This window comes from Eublepharis macularius, chromosome 2 (genome assembly GCF_028583425.1).
Source record: "Eublepharis macularius isolate TG4126 chromosome 2, MPM_Emac_v1.0, whole genome shotgun sequence".
Taxonomy (NCBI): domain Eukaryota; kingdom Metazoa; phylum Chordata; class Lepidosauria; order Squamata; family Eublepharidae; genus Eublepharis; species Eublepharis macularius.
The window spans coordinates 130,797,202-130,814,825 of NC_072791.1; the positions used below are offsets into that span (position 1 = coordinate 130,797,202).

General features: G+C 42.3%; 1 protein-coding gene across 3 annotated transcripts in view; it reads right to left on the reverse strand.

Moving 5' to 3' along the window:
• The window catches only part of IGSF22 (immunoglobulin superfamily member 22), a 92,661-nt gene that overhangs the window by 16,530 nt on the left and 58,507 nt on the right, over positions 1 to 17,624 (reverse strand). For all 3 annotated transcript variants that reach the window (XM_054972748.1, XM_054972747.1, XM_054972745.1), the window contains 3 exons: positions 13,021 to 13,194; positions 12,194 to 12,322; positions 6,643 to 6,939 (listed from right to left, as the gene is read on the reverse strand). In XM_054972748.1, coding sequence (XP_054828723.1) covers positions 6,643 to 6,939; positions 12,194 to 12,322; positions 13,021 to 13,194 — 600 coding nt within the window. The remainder of the gene's footprint in view (positions 1 to 6,642; positions 6,940 to 12,193; positions 12,323 to 13,020; positions 13,195 to 17,624) is intronic.

The following is a 17,624-nucleotide window of genomic DNA, read 5'->3' on the forward strand; positions in this document are numbered from 1 at the left end:
CTCCCATCCAATTGCCAACCAAGGCTGGCCCTGCTTAGCTTTCAAGATCTGAAAAGACTGGGCTTGCCTAGGCTATACAGGACAGGGCCCCATACAGTCAAATGTGCATTGTGATTTCCATGCTGCAGACTTAATCCCAGGAAAGATGATATAACATATAGTTAGACCTTCAGTGCATTACTAACAAGCTGGCAAGAGGTGATGGCAAAATGTTGGTGCTCCTGAGGAATATGGTTTAAAATACAGGAAGTGTATATGTAAAATCTTTCTTAAATGGCACCCTGGATTATTCTTGCCCAATATGGGGGCAATAGCTAGTTCAGGATGCTTATTATGTATTCGTTGTATCCAGGAGGAAGAATGTTCAAACCACACATATAATTCACAAGTTGACATAGAAGCCTTTTAACTGTACAAGTGGCAAAGAGGCAAATTAGATCTCTTGTCAGTTTATTTACTCTTGAATACAGCTGAGAGGGAAGCCACTTTGAATGTGAACAAAGTAGCGGTGCAGAGAGAGAGATGCAAGGAAACATCATAGCAGTGATGTGGACTGCTCTGTTGGGTAAAATTCACTTTTTCAAGACTGCTTTCTTGCCCCCAGGGAGAAAAAGACCAAGTCCAAATCTTTTCCCTTGCAGAGAGAAAAGTAGCTTGGTGAGGGTAATGTTTATTTAATTTATTTTATTTACTTTGCATTTCTATTCTGCCCTCCCCACAAATACAGAAAGGACTGAGAGCCCTCCTGTACTAGCTGATTTGAGAGAGCCTTCGGGTGGCAATACATGTTACTAACTACCTAGGGACGCTCAAGTGAACCTCATTTCATGTCTCCCCCCTCCAACTTTCCATGCACTTGCTCTCAAAGTCACACTTCAATTTGCTCCACGTGAGCACATTCACACATTTGATATCAGTTCCTCTTCAACTGCTAAAAGTATTCCAGTTTCCCCCACATCCGTTCATTGAAATGCAGATCTTGACACTTTCTTACACCTTAAAGAAATGCAAATCGGCAAGTCAAAGGAGCCCATAGCACTTGTTTTCACAGCAAAAACAAGCTGAATTGGTGCTCTGCCCTCTGGAATCACTTGCAGATGCTGTCACAGGGGAGCTCCCATGAAAGTGGCATTCACATGCACCGAGCAAGAACAGACTGCCCGTGAATTGAGAACTACACATATAATCCTGCACTTGAGCATTCCTTAGTAACATATATTTCTATCCTCTGTTGTGATTGAAGGTTTTTTTTAAAAAAAGTTTCAAATAAAAAAATAACCACTGCTCTAGTCTAGATTTTCTCCTCCATATAGCTGCATGAAAGTTAAAAAAGAAAAAAGAAAAAAGAGAAGACACTTCATCTACTTGTTATGTCTAGTTTTGCCATAAGTGAACATTTTTAGTTACTTCTGGATTTAGTAAGAAGAGTACAATGAAACAACCAGAATAGTTCTGGATTGGGGGGGGGGGGCGGTCTCCTATGTTTTAAGTTTTAATTTCCCAGTCCCTTATCTCGGAGGTGGGTGGCAAGTATGATGAAGCGGACGGAATACTACAAGTGGATGAGTAAGATTTTGTATCTTTATTATTATTATTAATTGCATTTCTAGACTGCCCTCCCTGTCAGACGGGCTCCGGGTGGTGTCTGCTCAGCCATGGAACCCACAGCATGGTCTTGGGAAGTCTCAATTACTTAACTTAGCCAATCTCACAGAGCTTACAATGCATTTTTTAAAAAAATTACCCTGTATTTAGAATAAACAACAGTAAAATGATATCAAGTTACTTGCAACATAAAAATATCAACAATATTAGCAAGAGTTAGAAACTGGTGGTTGCCAAGATGAGGATTACATTGGTTGTTTTGAAAACAGATAACAATTGTAAAAGCACTAAAAACTGCCATTGCTTTTTGAAATTGTTCCTGCACACAAAGTGTAATGTTTTGCCATGTACATTTTTTTATTTTATTTTTTGTTTTTATTTCAGGTAATTAAGGTGGGGGTTTGAATGTATGTTTATTGTAATTAAAAATGCAGGCCTCTAAAGCAAGAGTGGGGAGGCTGGATGGGTGAATGAAGCGTGCTGTGACTGGATGGTAGTTGTACCCAAGGGGGTGGATTAAACTGTGTATTAGTGAGAGTGGATCTGTGGGAAAAGAGGAATCTGTGTGTGTCAGAGGAGAGTTATTCTGTGAGAGAAGTGCTGAGGGAAGAAACCCATCTGTCTGACTTGGGAATTAAATCAGCTGAAGTGGCAGCTGGGGAAAAATAAGGCTTTGTGCCTCAGTCCTATAATAAACGTTTGAAGATCTGTACCTGTCTTGAAATTGTCATGCTTATGAATTGCTCTGCACTCACTATGCATATGTACTTAAAAATAAACTCTACTTTTGTTTCTGTAAAATGTATATTTCATCTATTAGGAAAGATCCCTTATTAGCTCACAGCCATCCCCACACAATGACCATTCAGTGTAAGTGGCACCTAAGGAAAAGTAAGTCTTTGTGACTGACAGTCTTTCTACACGAGACATCTGACACATGAAGAACACGTGTTGGGAGATGCAATGGTAGCTGGAAAGGGTAGTTTAAAAAGACAGAGCCAACGGCAGGGCAAAGACTCTGGAGCTGTGTGAAGGGGCTATGAAATGCCAGAAGGGAAACTTCAGTCCATTATAACCTCTCCAGGTCCAAGCCCGGCTCTGGAAGGCAGCTGCAGCCCATTTCCATTCTTTGCTGCCTTCTGATTGCGATCCCACACAGTTTTAGACTGGAGAGGTGAAACTGACAGAGCCTTTGGGGAGGCGAAGATGAATTAACAAATCCTTTGAGGAAGGATCTCTGCTGGCTCTTTTAAAACTACGCTTCCCAACTAATATTGTGTCTCCTTACACTTGATGAACATGCACTGAGGCATCTTGTGAAGAGAGACTCTGTGTCCTTTTACAAACATGTGAAGAAGACTGGTACCTGTCTTGAAACTATCATGCTTATGAACTATTCTGAAATCAATACACTTACGAATTGCTTGGAAACTACTACGCATAGGAACTTATAAACTATTTCTGGTTAAGTAAAACATCCATTTCATCTAATATAAAGGATTCCCTGTTACCTCACAGCATTCCCCATGTGCTGACTATTCTGTCATTTTGCCATCTATAAATAAACCTTTCTATGATATAAGTCAAACTGAAATAGAAATGAGATGAGAGCCTTTGGTGGCAGTGAAAATCTGAGGGAACACTAAGAATAATATAACATAATAACTCTTGATTTATATACTGCCCTTCAGGACAACTTAAGACCCACTCAGAGCAGTTTACAAAGTATGTTATTATACACTTGGATTTCTCAGATCGCAAAGTATGTTATTATTATCTCCACAACAATAATCACCCTGTGAGGTGGGTGGGGCTGAGAGAGCTCCTAGAAGCGGTGACTGACCCAAGGTCACTCAGCTGGCTTCAAGTGGAGGAATAAGGAATCAAACCTGGTTCTCCAGATTAGAGTCCCATGCTCTTATCCACTACACCAAACTGATAGGGAGGCACTATAATATAGGTCTCATAGAATGGCAAAATGTCACAACAAGTAATATGGAAGAGAGATGAATATCAGTAAAAGAAAAATCGTTTTTTGGATTGTCTCATCATACGGTTTCCAAGGTAAGAGATTAGCAGAAGTGGTTTACCATTGCCTTCTTCTGCGCAGTACTAACCAGAGTTAGTTGAAGTGACATTGTCACTGTCTGTGAAAGATCCTCCACCTGTGTCAACCTTCCACTACTGCTGCTGCCTAGTAGCTAAACTTCAAGAATTCCTCCGCTCTTATCACCATTGGAACATTCAATTCTCTTCTACTAATGTGACTGTTGATTCCTGAAGGGGGTGGAGGCATCTTAGTCTGGTGTCTCAGCTTTGACCATTCTGCCTTCAGTGAGTCTTCCAGGAGTTTAGGCTCTTGACCAAGCCTGTGCTCCAGACAGTGTTGCTCTCAGCTTCATTGACACACTCAAACACCCTCACCATGTTAAGGTGTGTATCCAAGAGGAGGAAACAACACACTGAAGAACTATACAAAAGAGATGGAAAGATGACAGATACCCTCGACGAAAAATCTTTTGATGAAGAACCTAAAATCTTAGAAAGTGAAGTAAAAGCTGCATTCAAAGCAATTGGTAGAAAAAAAGCACCTGGAGTAGATGAAGTACCAATAGAGCTATTTCAAGCTACAGAAATGGAGTCCATTAACAAGAATCTGTCATCAAATATGGAAAACAAAACAATGGCCCAAGGACTGGAAACAATCAGTTTACATTCCAATTCCAAAAAAGGGGATGCCAAAGAATGCAGTATGGACATTTATTTCCCATGCAAGCAAAGTAATGCTCAAAATTCTACAGCAAAGACTTCCATATACGGAACGAGAAATGCCAGTTGTTCAAACTGGATTCAGAAAAGGAAGAGGCACTAAAGATAACATGGCAAATTTACGATGGCTAATGGAACATACCAGGGAATTTCAGAAGAAAATCATCCTGTGTTTTATAGACTAAAGCAAAACTTTTGACTGTGTGGATCATGAAAAGCTATGGAGAGTGTTAAAAGAAATGGAGGTGCCACAACATATGATTGTTTTGATGTGCAACCTGTACTCTGGGCAAGAGGCTACTGTCAGGACAGAATATGGGGAAACAGAATGGTTTGCAATTGGCAAAGGTGTCAAGGATGTATATTATCTCCCTACCTGTTGAACATCTATACAGAGTATATTATAAGGAAAGTAGGATTAGATCTAGAAGAAAGTGGAGTGAAAATTGGTGGAAGGAACATTAACAATTTGAGATATGCAGATGACACCACATTACTGGCAGAAAATATGAAGACTTGAAATGACTACTGATGAAGATTAAAGGAGAAAGCGCCAAAGCAGGATTACAGCTGAACATTAAGAAGACAAAAGTAATGACTACTGAGGAATTACATGATTTTAAAGTTGACAATGAGGAAATTGAAATTGTTGAAGATTTTCTATTCTTTGGCTCAATCATCAATCAAAAGAGAGACTACAATGAAGCAATCAAAAGAATATTGAGACTCGAACAAGCAGCTGTGAATGAGCTAGAAAACATCCTTAAAGACAAAGATGTCTCTCTGGGAACCAAGATCAAAATAATACAAACTATAGTATTCCCCATTACTATGTATGGATGTGAAAGTTGGACAATAAAGATAGCTGACAGGAAGAAAATCGAAATGTGATGCCAGAGGATAGTTTTGCAGATACCTTGGACAGCCAAAAAGATAAATAAGTGGGTACTAGATCAAATCAAGCTTGAATTCTCCCTAGAATCTAAAATGACAAAACTGAGGCTATCGTACTTTGGTCACATCATGAGAAGACAAGATTCTTTGGAAAAGACAATAATGCTAGGAAAAGTGGAAGGCAGTAGGCAACACCAGCGCCAGTATTTCTGGTGCCCACAGCCACCCTCCCGTGCGCATGCACACAGTGCGCATGTGCCCCCCCGGACTGCATGATGACGTCACCACGTGATGATGTCATCACGCAGCAAAGCCAGGCCCATTGGCCAGCGGGTGGCTGGGGTGCCACGCAGAGGCTGCCCGCGCTCCGCACTCTGCCCCGGCCACTTGCCGTGCCTGGCCTGCGGCTGCTGCACCTCGCCGGGGGCGTGTGGTGGCAGTGGTGGCGGCGGCGGCGGTGGCAGTGCGGGGCTGGCCGGATGCAGCAGCTGCGGGCCAGGCATGCCAGCTCTGTGGTGCTTGCCTCCGCCCCCAGCACCCCCTCCAGTCCCGCGGCACTCACAGCGCCCACCTCACCGCCTCAATGGTGGCACAGGCCCTGGCAGTAGGAAAAGAGGCAGATCTAAAACAAGATGGCTTGACTCAATAAAAGAAGCCATGTCTTCCAGTTTGCAGGATCTGAGCAAGCCTGTTAACAATAGGACGTTTGGGAGGTCTTTCATTCATAAGGTCACCATAGGTCAGAGGTGGCTTGATGGCACATAACACACACAGAAAAATCATTGATACACAGTCAGTCATGCCCTAAAATGTGATGTGCTTGTCAGCTTTAATTTCTATATCACAACCTCTTTCCTTTGCCCAATTCTGCATCAGAAGCAACTTCACATATACAGTGGAATTTTGAGATAGAGAGGAGAGGTTGATTACAACTCCAACCTAAATAGTAAAAATAGCTTTGTATTTGCATTTCTCCCCTCCTGTTTCTGAAAATCTTGAGCTTTTCCCACATGAAAGTTATAGGCAGAATTCTACCAGAAAAATGACCACTAAACTGCCAGTCCTATATTTACAGCTTACTTACATAGATGATGCCTGAAGCAGAATCTGTTTCAGGTGCATCGCAATGTGCTTCCGCCCTGCAGAATTTATTTTTTTAATACACCCACCCTATATTCATCTGTGCTGCATCACGGTCAGGTATGGCATCAGCCTAGCAGGCAGGATACAAACACAAAGTGGCTGTTGGCAGCTTCATTCAATATTGATCCATCTTACTAGCATTTCTCTCATCTTGCCTGAGAGGAGAATATAGCTCTGTGGGGCAGACATAATTACAGTGCAACTGAAAGTAATGCACATATTCTCTATTACCTGGAGGGGGCATGGCCAGAACTCCTTCTTTTAACTCAATTGGTTCTCCTACACCTGCTTCATTCACTGCTCGAATCCGGAAGAAATATTTCTGCCTCTCCTGCAGGCCCCCAACAGTGTAGCTGTTGCCAGAAATTGGGATCTTGGTGCACTTAGACCATTCCTTGGTGTCTTCAGCCCGCATCTCCAGTATGTATCCTGAAGGTGCATCACCTTCATCTGGCTGTTGCCATGCCAATGAAATGCTTGAGTTGGAAGAATCAGCTACATGCAAGCCCTTCACTAGTCCAGGAGGCTCTAAAAACAAAGCAGAACATCAGTGATGAACTCACTGTCATCTACTATCACAAACCCATTTGCACTCTATCACCGAAACAGTCAGGCCTACCCGTTGTGATGAGTGATGCTAAAAATGCTTCTGTTTGTGAGAAGGTACATAAAATAGTTGAACAATTTGAAAGACATCTCATGTTGAAACTCGTTTTATTTTTATTTTTTGAACACTTGTGCAGAGCTGGATATTAGGAAAAAGTTTTTCACGGTCAGAGTAGTTCAAAAGTGGAATCAGCTGCCTAGGGAGGTGGTGAGCTCCCCCTCACTGGCAGTTTTCCAGAAGAGGCTGGATGAATATTTGTCAGAGATGCTTTAGGCTGATCCTGCACTGGGCAGGGGGTTGGACTAGATGGTCTGTATGGCCCCTTCCAACTCTATGATTCTATGAGAGCCAATCCAGCACATGTTTACCATGGGAATTACTCCTGTAATGTTCAGTGGGGCTTACTCTCAAGAAAACACACATGAAATTGCAGGCTCTTGGCTGGTTCACATATGCATGTTCCTCAGTCCAAAACATCAGGTAACCATTTGCATCCCCTTTCTTTTTGGTGATTTTGTAAGCCACTTTGGATATTTGGACAAGCACAATTGTAAATCAAACAAAAAGAAAAGCCCTTTTCTTAGACCACCATGGATATCCAATGTTGGCATTCTTGGACTTGTTATATGCCTCTGCCTTCAGACAAGGGGCCAGAGGTGATTGCTCTGAGGGTGTTCCAAGTTCCACCCTAAGGTCTGTGCACGGTGCATTCAGATAGATTTGAGCATACAGAACCCAAAGAAAAAAGAAAACATTAAGCACTGGATATATTTCTTACAACTTAAGAAATGCTGATGTGAAACTGTACCCAACCATTTTACTTCAGTCTGAAAGAGCCAGGCAAAGATACTTTGGGATGAATCTGGTTAAGTAGCCAACAGTCGGCTTTTAGTTTGAGAAATCCTTTGATCTGCCCTTTTATAGCCACTGATGAGATTATGGGAGTTCAAGTGATCAGATCCTCCCAGTGACTTAAAAAGTAAATTAAGCAATGTGCTGACCCAGTTCAGATGAAGGCCACATGGAGAGAAGATAAGTGGTTTAATCTTTTCACTCTGCGCAGCTGCATCTATCAAAACCCAATTCCTGTATCTTTATCATGCCTGGAAAGGGGTGGTGGTACCTGCCTCTTGTCCTTTCAACAACAAGCCCTAAAGTTACTTAAAAGTAGGGGTATATTATCGCCTGCCTGATCAGACCTTTGATGCTGATGTCAAGATGGAGAAGGAAATAAGGGAGGTGACTAAAGCAGATATGTTGTGATAACTGGGTGACTTCAACTATCCTCACACTGTATAAATGAGATTCCTAGACATCATAAATGACTGTGCACTGGTCACAGAGCCAACCAGAGGGATAGTAATTTTTGACTTGGTTCTGAGCGGGGCTCAAGATCTGGTGTGAAATATAGATGTTGTTATGCCAATTGAGAACAATGACTAAAATGCTATTAAGTTAAGCATTCTTGCCTATTAAGAATTCTACCCCTGAAGTCCAATACAGTAACATTTGATTTCAAAAGAGTGAACTTTTACAAAAATGAGGGACTAGTTAGAAAGAGGCTGAAAACTCAAGAGAGTCAAATCCCTAAAGAATACTTGGAAGCTATTTAAAATCACACTAACTGAACCATGGATAGAATGCATTCCCCATGTTAGGAAAGGTTCTGCCAAGTCTAAAAGAATGCTTGCATGGTTAACAACCCAAGTTAAAGATGCCATAAAAGCCAAAAAGGCTTCCTTTAAAAAATGGAACATCTGCTCCAACAAGGTGAACAGAAGGGAGCATGGTGTCTGGCAAAAGAGAATTTGAGAAGTGGCTTGCTAAAAGTGTCAAGACAAACAATAAGCATTTAAAAAATATCTATCCAGAGCAGGGCTGAATCCACATTACCTCCGTGCGTCCTGGTGTTGCACTAAATGTTCGCTAAACACCCGGAAGTATAGCGTCTTTCAAGCGCGATTTCTGAATCGCGCTAGAAAGACGCTATACTTCTGGTAGTTTAGCGAACATTTAGTGCAACACCAGGACACGCGGAGGTAATGTGGATTCAGCCCAGGAAACTGGCCAGAGAAGCAGCTTTGCCTTTGAATGAACAAGGACTAAGAAAATTGCTAAGGGAAGATGGGGAAATAGAGAAGCTAAATAGCAGAGAAGCTAAATGCATCTGTGTTTGCATCTGTGTTCACTGTTGAAAGTATGCACAATCCTCACACCTCAGCCACCATTTTCATGAACGGAATCTGAAGAAATGATTCCAATTGAGGGGACAAGAGATGAAGTTCTAGGTCTATTGGGAAAATTAAAAGCAAAAAAGTCTCCAGGTCCTGATGGCATCCACCTAGGGTTGCCAGGCCAAACTTGGTAACCAGCAGGAGGGTTGGGGGTGGAGACATGGAGGGATGCAATGTTGGCTGCATTGCTTTGTTACTTCTAGGGAAAACTGAGAAGTGATCTTGGATAGCTCTAGGAATTGCCAGAAATTATGGTAAAGCTGTGTGACCCCCAGAAGTGATACAGTGATGCAGCCAACATTGTCATTTCTTCCCCTCAATTAGGACTTGTACTGGGAAGTAAGGCCTGGCAGCCTTACGTACACCCGAGAGTTTTTAGAGAATTCAAACGTGAGATTCTTGATCAGTATGTGTAACTTGTCAATAAAGTTGCTACTGTGCCTGAAGATTGGAGATTAGCAAATGTTACACTGATTTTTAAAAAAGGGTCCAGAGGAGAACCTGGAAATTACAGGCCTAATATGTCCTATAGCCTAATATGTGTAGCCTAATATATGTCTCAGGCAAATTAGTAGAAATTGTTGTATTCAAAGATAGAATGATGAAGCACATAGAAGAACAAAACCTACTGAGGGAAAATAAGCATGGCTTCTGCATAAAGAAATCCTACCTTATCAACCTTTGGGAGTTCTTTGAGAAAGTGAACAAACATATAGGTAATGGTGATTCGGTAGACATTATATACTTGGACTTTCAGAAGACTTTTGACAAGGTACCTCACCAATGACTCCTGATTAAGTTTAGCAGTATTGAGATAAGAGTCTTATCCCAATATTTAGTGTCTTATATAATCATACTCTAATGTGATGCATACTGGAACAAAAAAATCCCACCTTTGAGATCATGCTGCTAGAGTCTGAACTTGCTGAGACTGAGAAGAAAAGAAGCTTTGGGGTTGTAGTGTATAGCTTAATGAATATATCAGCCACGTGTGTCACAGCAATGAAAAAGGCAAACTCTCTGCTGGGGATTATTAGGAAAAGGATTGAAAATAAAAACAGCAAATATTATTATACCTCTGTATAGAACTATGGTACTGCCCCATTTGGAATACTGTGCAGTCTTGTTAACTGTATCTTAAAGGTGATATTGCAGAGCTAGAACAAGTGCAGAAGAGGGAAATCAAGATGATTAAGAATTTGGAGCACATTTCCTGTTAGAAAGGCTGAAGAGTCTGGGACCTTTAAGTTAGGAAAAGAGACAACTAAGGGGGGGGCATGTAAGCAGGTTATAAAATTATGCATGGAGTAGAGAAAATTGACCGAGATAGTTTTTCCCCCCTCTTCCAAAATACTGGAACTTGGGGACATTGCAATGAAGACGGGCAGTAGCTTCAGGACAGACAAAAGGATTTTTTTTTTAACTGGACGTGGATTAAAATTGGAACTCACTGCCAGAGGATATAGTGATGGTCATAGGCCTACGGGGCTTTAAAGGGAGATGAGACAGATTCGTGGAGGACAAGTCTATCAGTGGCTACTAGCCAAGGTAACTAAGAGGAACCTCCACATTCAGAAGCAGTAAACCTCCAAATACCATTGTCAATAGGCAACATCAGGGGAAGGCCTCTATTTCCTGTTATTGGCCCTGCATAGTACTTTATTTATTTTACTTCCTTTATATCCCCCTTTTTCTCCTCAATGGGAACCCAAAGCAGTTTACATCATTTTCTTCTCCTCCATTTTATCCTCACAACAACCCTGTGAGGTAGGTTAGGCTGAGAGTATGTGACTGGCCCAAGGTCACTCTTCAAACTTCCATAGCAGAGTGGGGATTCGAAACTGGGTCAGATCCTAGTCTGACATTCTAACCACTACACATGTTGACACTGCTTGGCCACTGTGTGAAATAGAGTGTTGGACCAGATGGACCACTGGTCTGATCCAGCAAGGCTCTTTTTATGTTTTTAGTTTTAGTTTTTAGTTTTGATAGGCAAAACTGTGTGGATAGGAATGATTTAACCTCCTCTCTCACTCGATTTCTGTTTCCACTTAATTAAAAGAAGGTCATGCTGCATGCTGAATTTCAATTGATTATGGCGCCATGAAATCAATTAGGGAGACAGCCAGGAGGGAGTTATGGAGACAGAAATCATCTAAACAAAATAACTATTTATTCCTGTATATGTAATGTTCTGCATACACAATGACCTTATTTTTGGAAATATATTTAAAGAGTGCTAGGTATAAATCTAGATTCATTTTTAGATGTTGTTTTCATTTTACTGAAAACTGCCTGAGCTGAGATCCCCATCCTTGTCAAACCATTGGGCATTTTGGGGATTCTGAGAACAGATATTGGGTTGGTTGTTGTGGGTTTTCCGGGTTGTATCGCCGTGGTCTTGGCATTGTAGTTTCTGACGTTTCGCCAGCAGCTGTGGCTGACATCTTCAGAGGTGTAGCACCAAAAGACAGAGATCTCTCAGTGTCACAGTGTGGAAAAGGTGTTGGTAGGTCATTTATATCTACTCAGGAGGGGTGAGGTTGAGCTGAGTCAACCACAAACCCACAACAACCATTGTTCTCCAGCTGTGAAAGCCTTCGACAATACATAAATATTGGGTTCCACAACGAAATGTTTGCCAAGAGAGACTTAGGTGTAATCATAAAATTTTGTGAGATTCCACAATGGAAGTAATCATTTCCAAATTGCTGCTCCGTAGAGACACAGAAGGAATGTCTCATGGGCTTTTCTGAATCACCTCCTACTCTAATGGCAACAGGACTGGCTCATACCTTGAAGGAAGAGATACTCTGAAGAAGAAGCAAGAGGGCATCTGGAAACATCAGAGGGCACCATGGTTCCTATAGGCACCACATTGGGGCCCACTGGCCTTGGCAGCTTTTAAGTTGTTTGTAAACAAAATAAAATATAGACATACTGATGGGATCTCTTGCCACAACAGAGTTTGACGCTGTGCTGGGATGTCCAGGTCCTGCACGATTCACAGCTATAACCCGGAACTCATATTCTGTATCTTCCAACAAGCCATCCACTTTGTGCTTAGTTCCTAAAAAATGGCACAGAGACTACAAATGTATACTATTTTAATAATTACTAAAATATTCAAATAATCAGATCCCCTTAAAATTTATTCTGGATAAAGTGTTTTCTCATATTGCAGCTTTTTGCTTCCCCCTTGTGGCCACAAAACTGCTTCACACAGGGAGAAATCTGAAGAATTGGGAATTTTGGTGCACTTTCACCTCATTACATCGGCTTCCAGACTGACAGAGGGGAATGCAATAGATGACATCATCACACCTTACAGTTTAATTTTTTTGTGGGGAAATTCATTCTTAGATTTAAGTTACTATGTTGCTTTGATTCTGCATAAACCTTCAGTACTGTAAACAAAAAGATAAACCTTTTTGAGGGATAATAAACTGGTTGTGTGGGTACATAACTTGAATTTATGTAGATCTTAGCATGTCTCTAACCTAGACACATTTTGGATGGCCAGGCTGCTAATAAAGCAGGAAGAAAAAAGGTAAGAAGAGAATGTCCTAAAAGCAGACCCATGCATTAAGAGAGCTGGGAGACAAATCAGCTACTTACTCGGGTTTCAAAACCCCAGTCACATGGTTCTCAATAAAAAGACAGAATGGACCCTGAGTGGTTCTTATGTTCTTCATAAAGCTCACTTCCCCTCATCTGCTGTTGTCATTTTGCTCCTATATAATGTTTGTGTGTGGGGGAATTGCTTACCATGAATAAGTTCTTTGGACACTGGGACCCACAGATTGCTGCCTTTCTTCCTTCTCTCCACAATGTACCCCATTACTGGAGAGCCTCCATCTTGGGCTGGAGGATTCCAAGTAATTGTGACAGCTTCTTTGGTGACATCAGAAACTTGAGGTTGAGAAGCCTGCCCCGGAGGATCTGAAAAGTGTTTTAGCATGAGTATGTAACTTGGCAATAAATCTTTTTTTAGCCATTTTAAATATATTTAACAGTTATTATTAAAGTAATTTGCCAGATTAAAGTAATAAACATATTATTTAAATATAATTAAAATTAAAGGCAGTTTTAATAAAAATAAATAACTGGGTACTAAAATCAAAATATAAAATACTGATAATGCAACCATTATTTTATGGAATAAAATAAGCCTGAAGCCTGAAGAGCAGCTTTAGACATTTGAAGATTGGAAGGGGATAAAGGAGGAATTAACTAGAAGAGCTCCTGTTTTGGCATTTGTGAAAAATTTGAATGATCATGTTATTCAAAGTTTAATGATCTTATTATCCCCACAGTGAGATACAGTTTGTGAGACGTGAGCACAGTTTGTGTACTCCACCAGGGACAAGGGAGTTAAGAGAGATGTCAAAGTTCCACTTCCGAGATTACAGAGAAACATTAACAGGAAATTTGCGGCACTAGCACTTCCTTTGTGTCCAGAACCTGTCTCTGAGAACTTTAGTCCTTAGAATTTGTACTTTTTCTGAAACACAAAAGTAGCTTTCTTTTTGAGTAAGGGAAAAAGAGGATGGAATCTGAGGAAAAGATAAATTCATATGGCAGAGGAAAGACCCCCCTCCCTTTTTTTTTTGGCAAGTTAGGATGCTCTGCTCTGGTTATTGTGTTCAGTTCTATTGTGTTCAAACTATTGTGTTCAGTTTTGGGCACCACAATATAAGAAGGATATAAACAAACTGGAGCATGTCCTGAGGAGAGCAATGAAAATGGTGAGGGGTCTGGAGACCAAGTTCTATAAGGAAAGGTCAAAGGAGCTGGATATGTTTAGCCTGGAAAGGAGACGACTGAGAGGTGATATGATAACCAACTTCAAGTAATTGAAGGACTGTCATATAAAGGATGGTGCAGAGTTGTTTTCCATTGACCCAGAAGGTTGGACCAGAACCAACAGATTGAAATTAAATCAAAAGAGTTTTCAGCTAAACATTAGGAAGAACTTTAGAGCAGTCCCTCAGTGGAACAGGCTTCCTTTGGAGATGGTGGGCTCTCCTTCTTTGGAGGTTTTTAAGCAGAGGCTATATGGCCATCTGACAGCAATGCTGATTCTGTGAACCTAGGCAGATCATGAGAGAGAGAGGGCAGAATGGGTTACATCAGTGCTTAGTTCTCATGGCCCCTTCTTACATGCCCAGACTGATTGCCACCTTGGGCTCAGGTAGCAATTTTCCCCAGGCCAGTTCAGCTTGGGATCCTGATAGTGTTTTGACATCTTCTGGGCATGAAGCAGGGGGTCACTTGGTATGTGTGTGTGGGGAAGGTAGTTGTGAATTCCCTGCATTGTGCAGGTGGTTGGACTAGATGACCCTGAAGGTTCCTTCTGTCAGACTATGGAATCCCTGTTATCTAGAGTTCGTCTCCCCCTTCTGCAAGAAGCACAAATTCTTGATTTCAAAAGGTTTATTGAAAGACTAGGCTCTGACACAAGTATCCATATTCCAAGGCCTAGAGAGGATCTTGGCTGAACACAGTCATTGTCGAGAATGGGAAAAGAAAGCACAACAAGTGATACATCAAACCCTTCATTCCCAGCCTCCCCCCCATCTTCCATGGCGATGAGAACTTCACTGTGGGAAGGCTCGGCTCATCAAGGTCTCTGGCTGTAGAAACAGATAAGAATATTCTCTCCCACGGAAAGCGCGGTCAAAATAACACCTGGACCTGGAAGGAAAGGCTAACGACTACATTATTAAACATGGCGTAACTCTGACCAAAGAACATGTTAGATCCTGACATTCTGCCCCCCTTAAGACCCCTCCTCTCACCCTTCTGGTCCCGCTTTTTCAGGGTACCTAGAATGAATCTTAGCGAGGAGCCTTGGGGCTCTGACCTGTGAAGCTTCCACCCACTCTCTGTACCCCTCCTCAAAGTCCTTCTACCTAACTAGGTAAAAGAGTTTATTATGTTTGCGTTTTGAGTCCAAAATTTCTTTTATTTCATAGTGTACTTGGCCATCAATAAGAGTTGGATGGGGTATCGGTTGTTCAGGATGCCATTCATCTGGTGGGGGTGCCTTTCGATCCGAAATCACCTTGGAAGGAAAAGAGTGCAGTTTTACAATATGTTTCATGAACAAACTGGTCAGCTTTCTAGCTGTAGGCACAGTGGTGCATGGAATGAAATGACCTTGTTTGGAAAACAAATCCACCACTACTAGAATACAAGTACAACCTTTTGACGGGGGTAGATCAGTGATAAAATCTATAGAGATCACCTCCCAAGGGTGATTTGGAACTTCCAGGGGCTGTAGCAGTCCTGGAGGCTTCCCCCTTCTAGGCTTGGCCATAATGCAAGTAGGACAGGAAGACACATATTGTGACACATCCCTTCTCATTCCTGGCCACCAAAATTGCCTTTGAACCAAGTGTAAAGTCTTTAGATAACCGAAATGGCCTGTGGTGCGGGCATCATGACATTGCTGTAACACCTCTTTCCTGAGGCTAGCGGGAATATAAAATTTGTTTTCTTTAATCCAGTCTCCCGCGGCTGTTTGAGACATTTTTCCTGTGGGCGCTCGCTCCCCCCCTTTTTCCACTTCAGCTCTCCACCCACTTGGCTTCCTCTGCTGTTTGGTTGCTTGGCTATGAGTGGTGACCACACCTCCCAACTGATGGGGAGAGAAGACAGTATCAATAGTCTCCCTTCTGCTTTGCAACTGGGGCATGCACGAGAGAGCATCCGCTAAGAAGTTAGATTTGCCTGGAAGAAACTTTAGGGTGAAATCAAACTTTGAGAAGAATTCGGCCCACCGAAGCTGTTTAGCATTAAGCCTTCGGGGGGTGCGCAAAGCTTCTAAGTTTTTGTGGTCCATCCACACCTCGAACTGATGATGTGCCCCCTCCAGCCAGTGCCGCCACGTAGAAAGGGCTACCTTGACTGCGAAAGCTTCCTTCTCCCAGACATTCCAATTACGCTGAGCCTCAGTGAGTTTTCTAGACAAGTATGCACAGGGCCGTACTTTTCCGTCCTCCCCTCTCTGCAAGAGGACTCCTCCTACGGCCACATCGCTCGCATCCACTTGCACTATGAAGGTTTGGGTTTCGTCTGGGTGCTGGAGGACTGGTTCAGAAGTAAATTGGTCCTTCAGTTTCTCAAATGCCGCCTGGCGTTCTGGCCCCCAGCTAAGCTTGCTTGTGGTTTTAGCCGTTTGCTCTCCCATCCCTTTTGTCTTTAGTGGATCTGTTAATGGGAGGGCGATCTGGGCAAACCCTTTAATGAATTGTCTGTAAAAGTTGGCAACGCCCAAGAAAGATTGTAATTGCTTTTGGGTAGTAGGGGCTTGCCATTCCTGCACGGCTTTGATTTTAGCCGGATCCATTTTTAAACCTTGTCCGGAAATGCGATAGCCCAGGTAGTCCAACTCAGTCTTATGAAATTCACATTTGGACAATTTGATAAGGAGTTTATACCGTATCAGGGTAGTCAAAACTTCTCTGACCAACTTAATATGTTCCTCTCTGGTTTTTGTAAAAATCAACACGTCATCCAGGTAAACAACCACTCCCTTATATAAAAACTTATGTAGCACCTCATTGATCATGGACATGTAAACAGCAGGTGCTCCGGATAAGCCAAAAGGCATGACAAGGTATTCATATTGGCCTAATGGCGTATTGAACGTGGTTTTCCATTCATCCCCTTCCCTGATTCTAACATGGAAATAAGCATCTTTTAAGCCCAACTATGAAAAGATCTTACCCTGCGCCACCACACTTAGTAGGTCCCGAATCAGGGGAATTGGGTAGGCATTGGTCATGGACACTGCGTTGATGCCTCTGAAATCTGTGCAAAGCCTCAACCCCCCATCCTTTTTCTTTACAAATAGCACTGGTGCGGCATGGGGGGAGCTGGCCGGGTGGATGAAGCCTTTTCCCAGGATTTTATCTATGAACTTTCGGAGCTCCTCTCTCTCAGCTGGGCTCATGGAATAAAGCTTCCCTTTTGGCAGACATTCCCCAGGGATCAGTTCAATTGCACAATCCATTTTTCGGTGCGGTGGTAAGCTGTCCGCCTCTTCCTGACTAAAAGCTTGTGCCAAGTCCCTGTATTCCACCGGAATCAGGTTGAGTTCTTCCGCTGAGAGCAATGCTACTTCTAAGTTCAACAAGGACTCTTCCTCCCAGTCCTTTTGCCAATGATGACTGCTGCAATATTCCCGATCGAACACAATCATGCCTTTGGCTCAGTTAATGTAAGGGTTATGGTCCCACAGCCACTGACTGCCTAGGATGAGGGGATATTTGGCCGCTTGGCTAACGATATAGGACCGGCTCTCCCAATGTTTGCCCATTCTCGTGGGTACCAGCTCCGTTTCTCGGACAGCTGGGTTCATATTT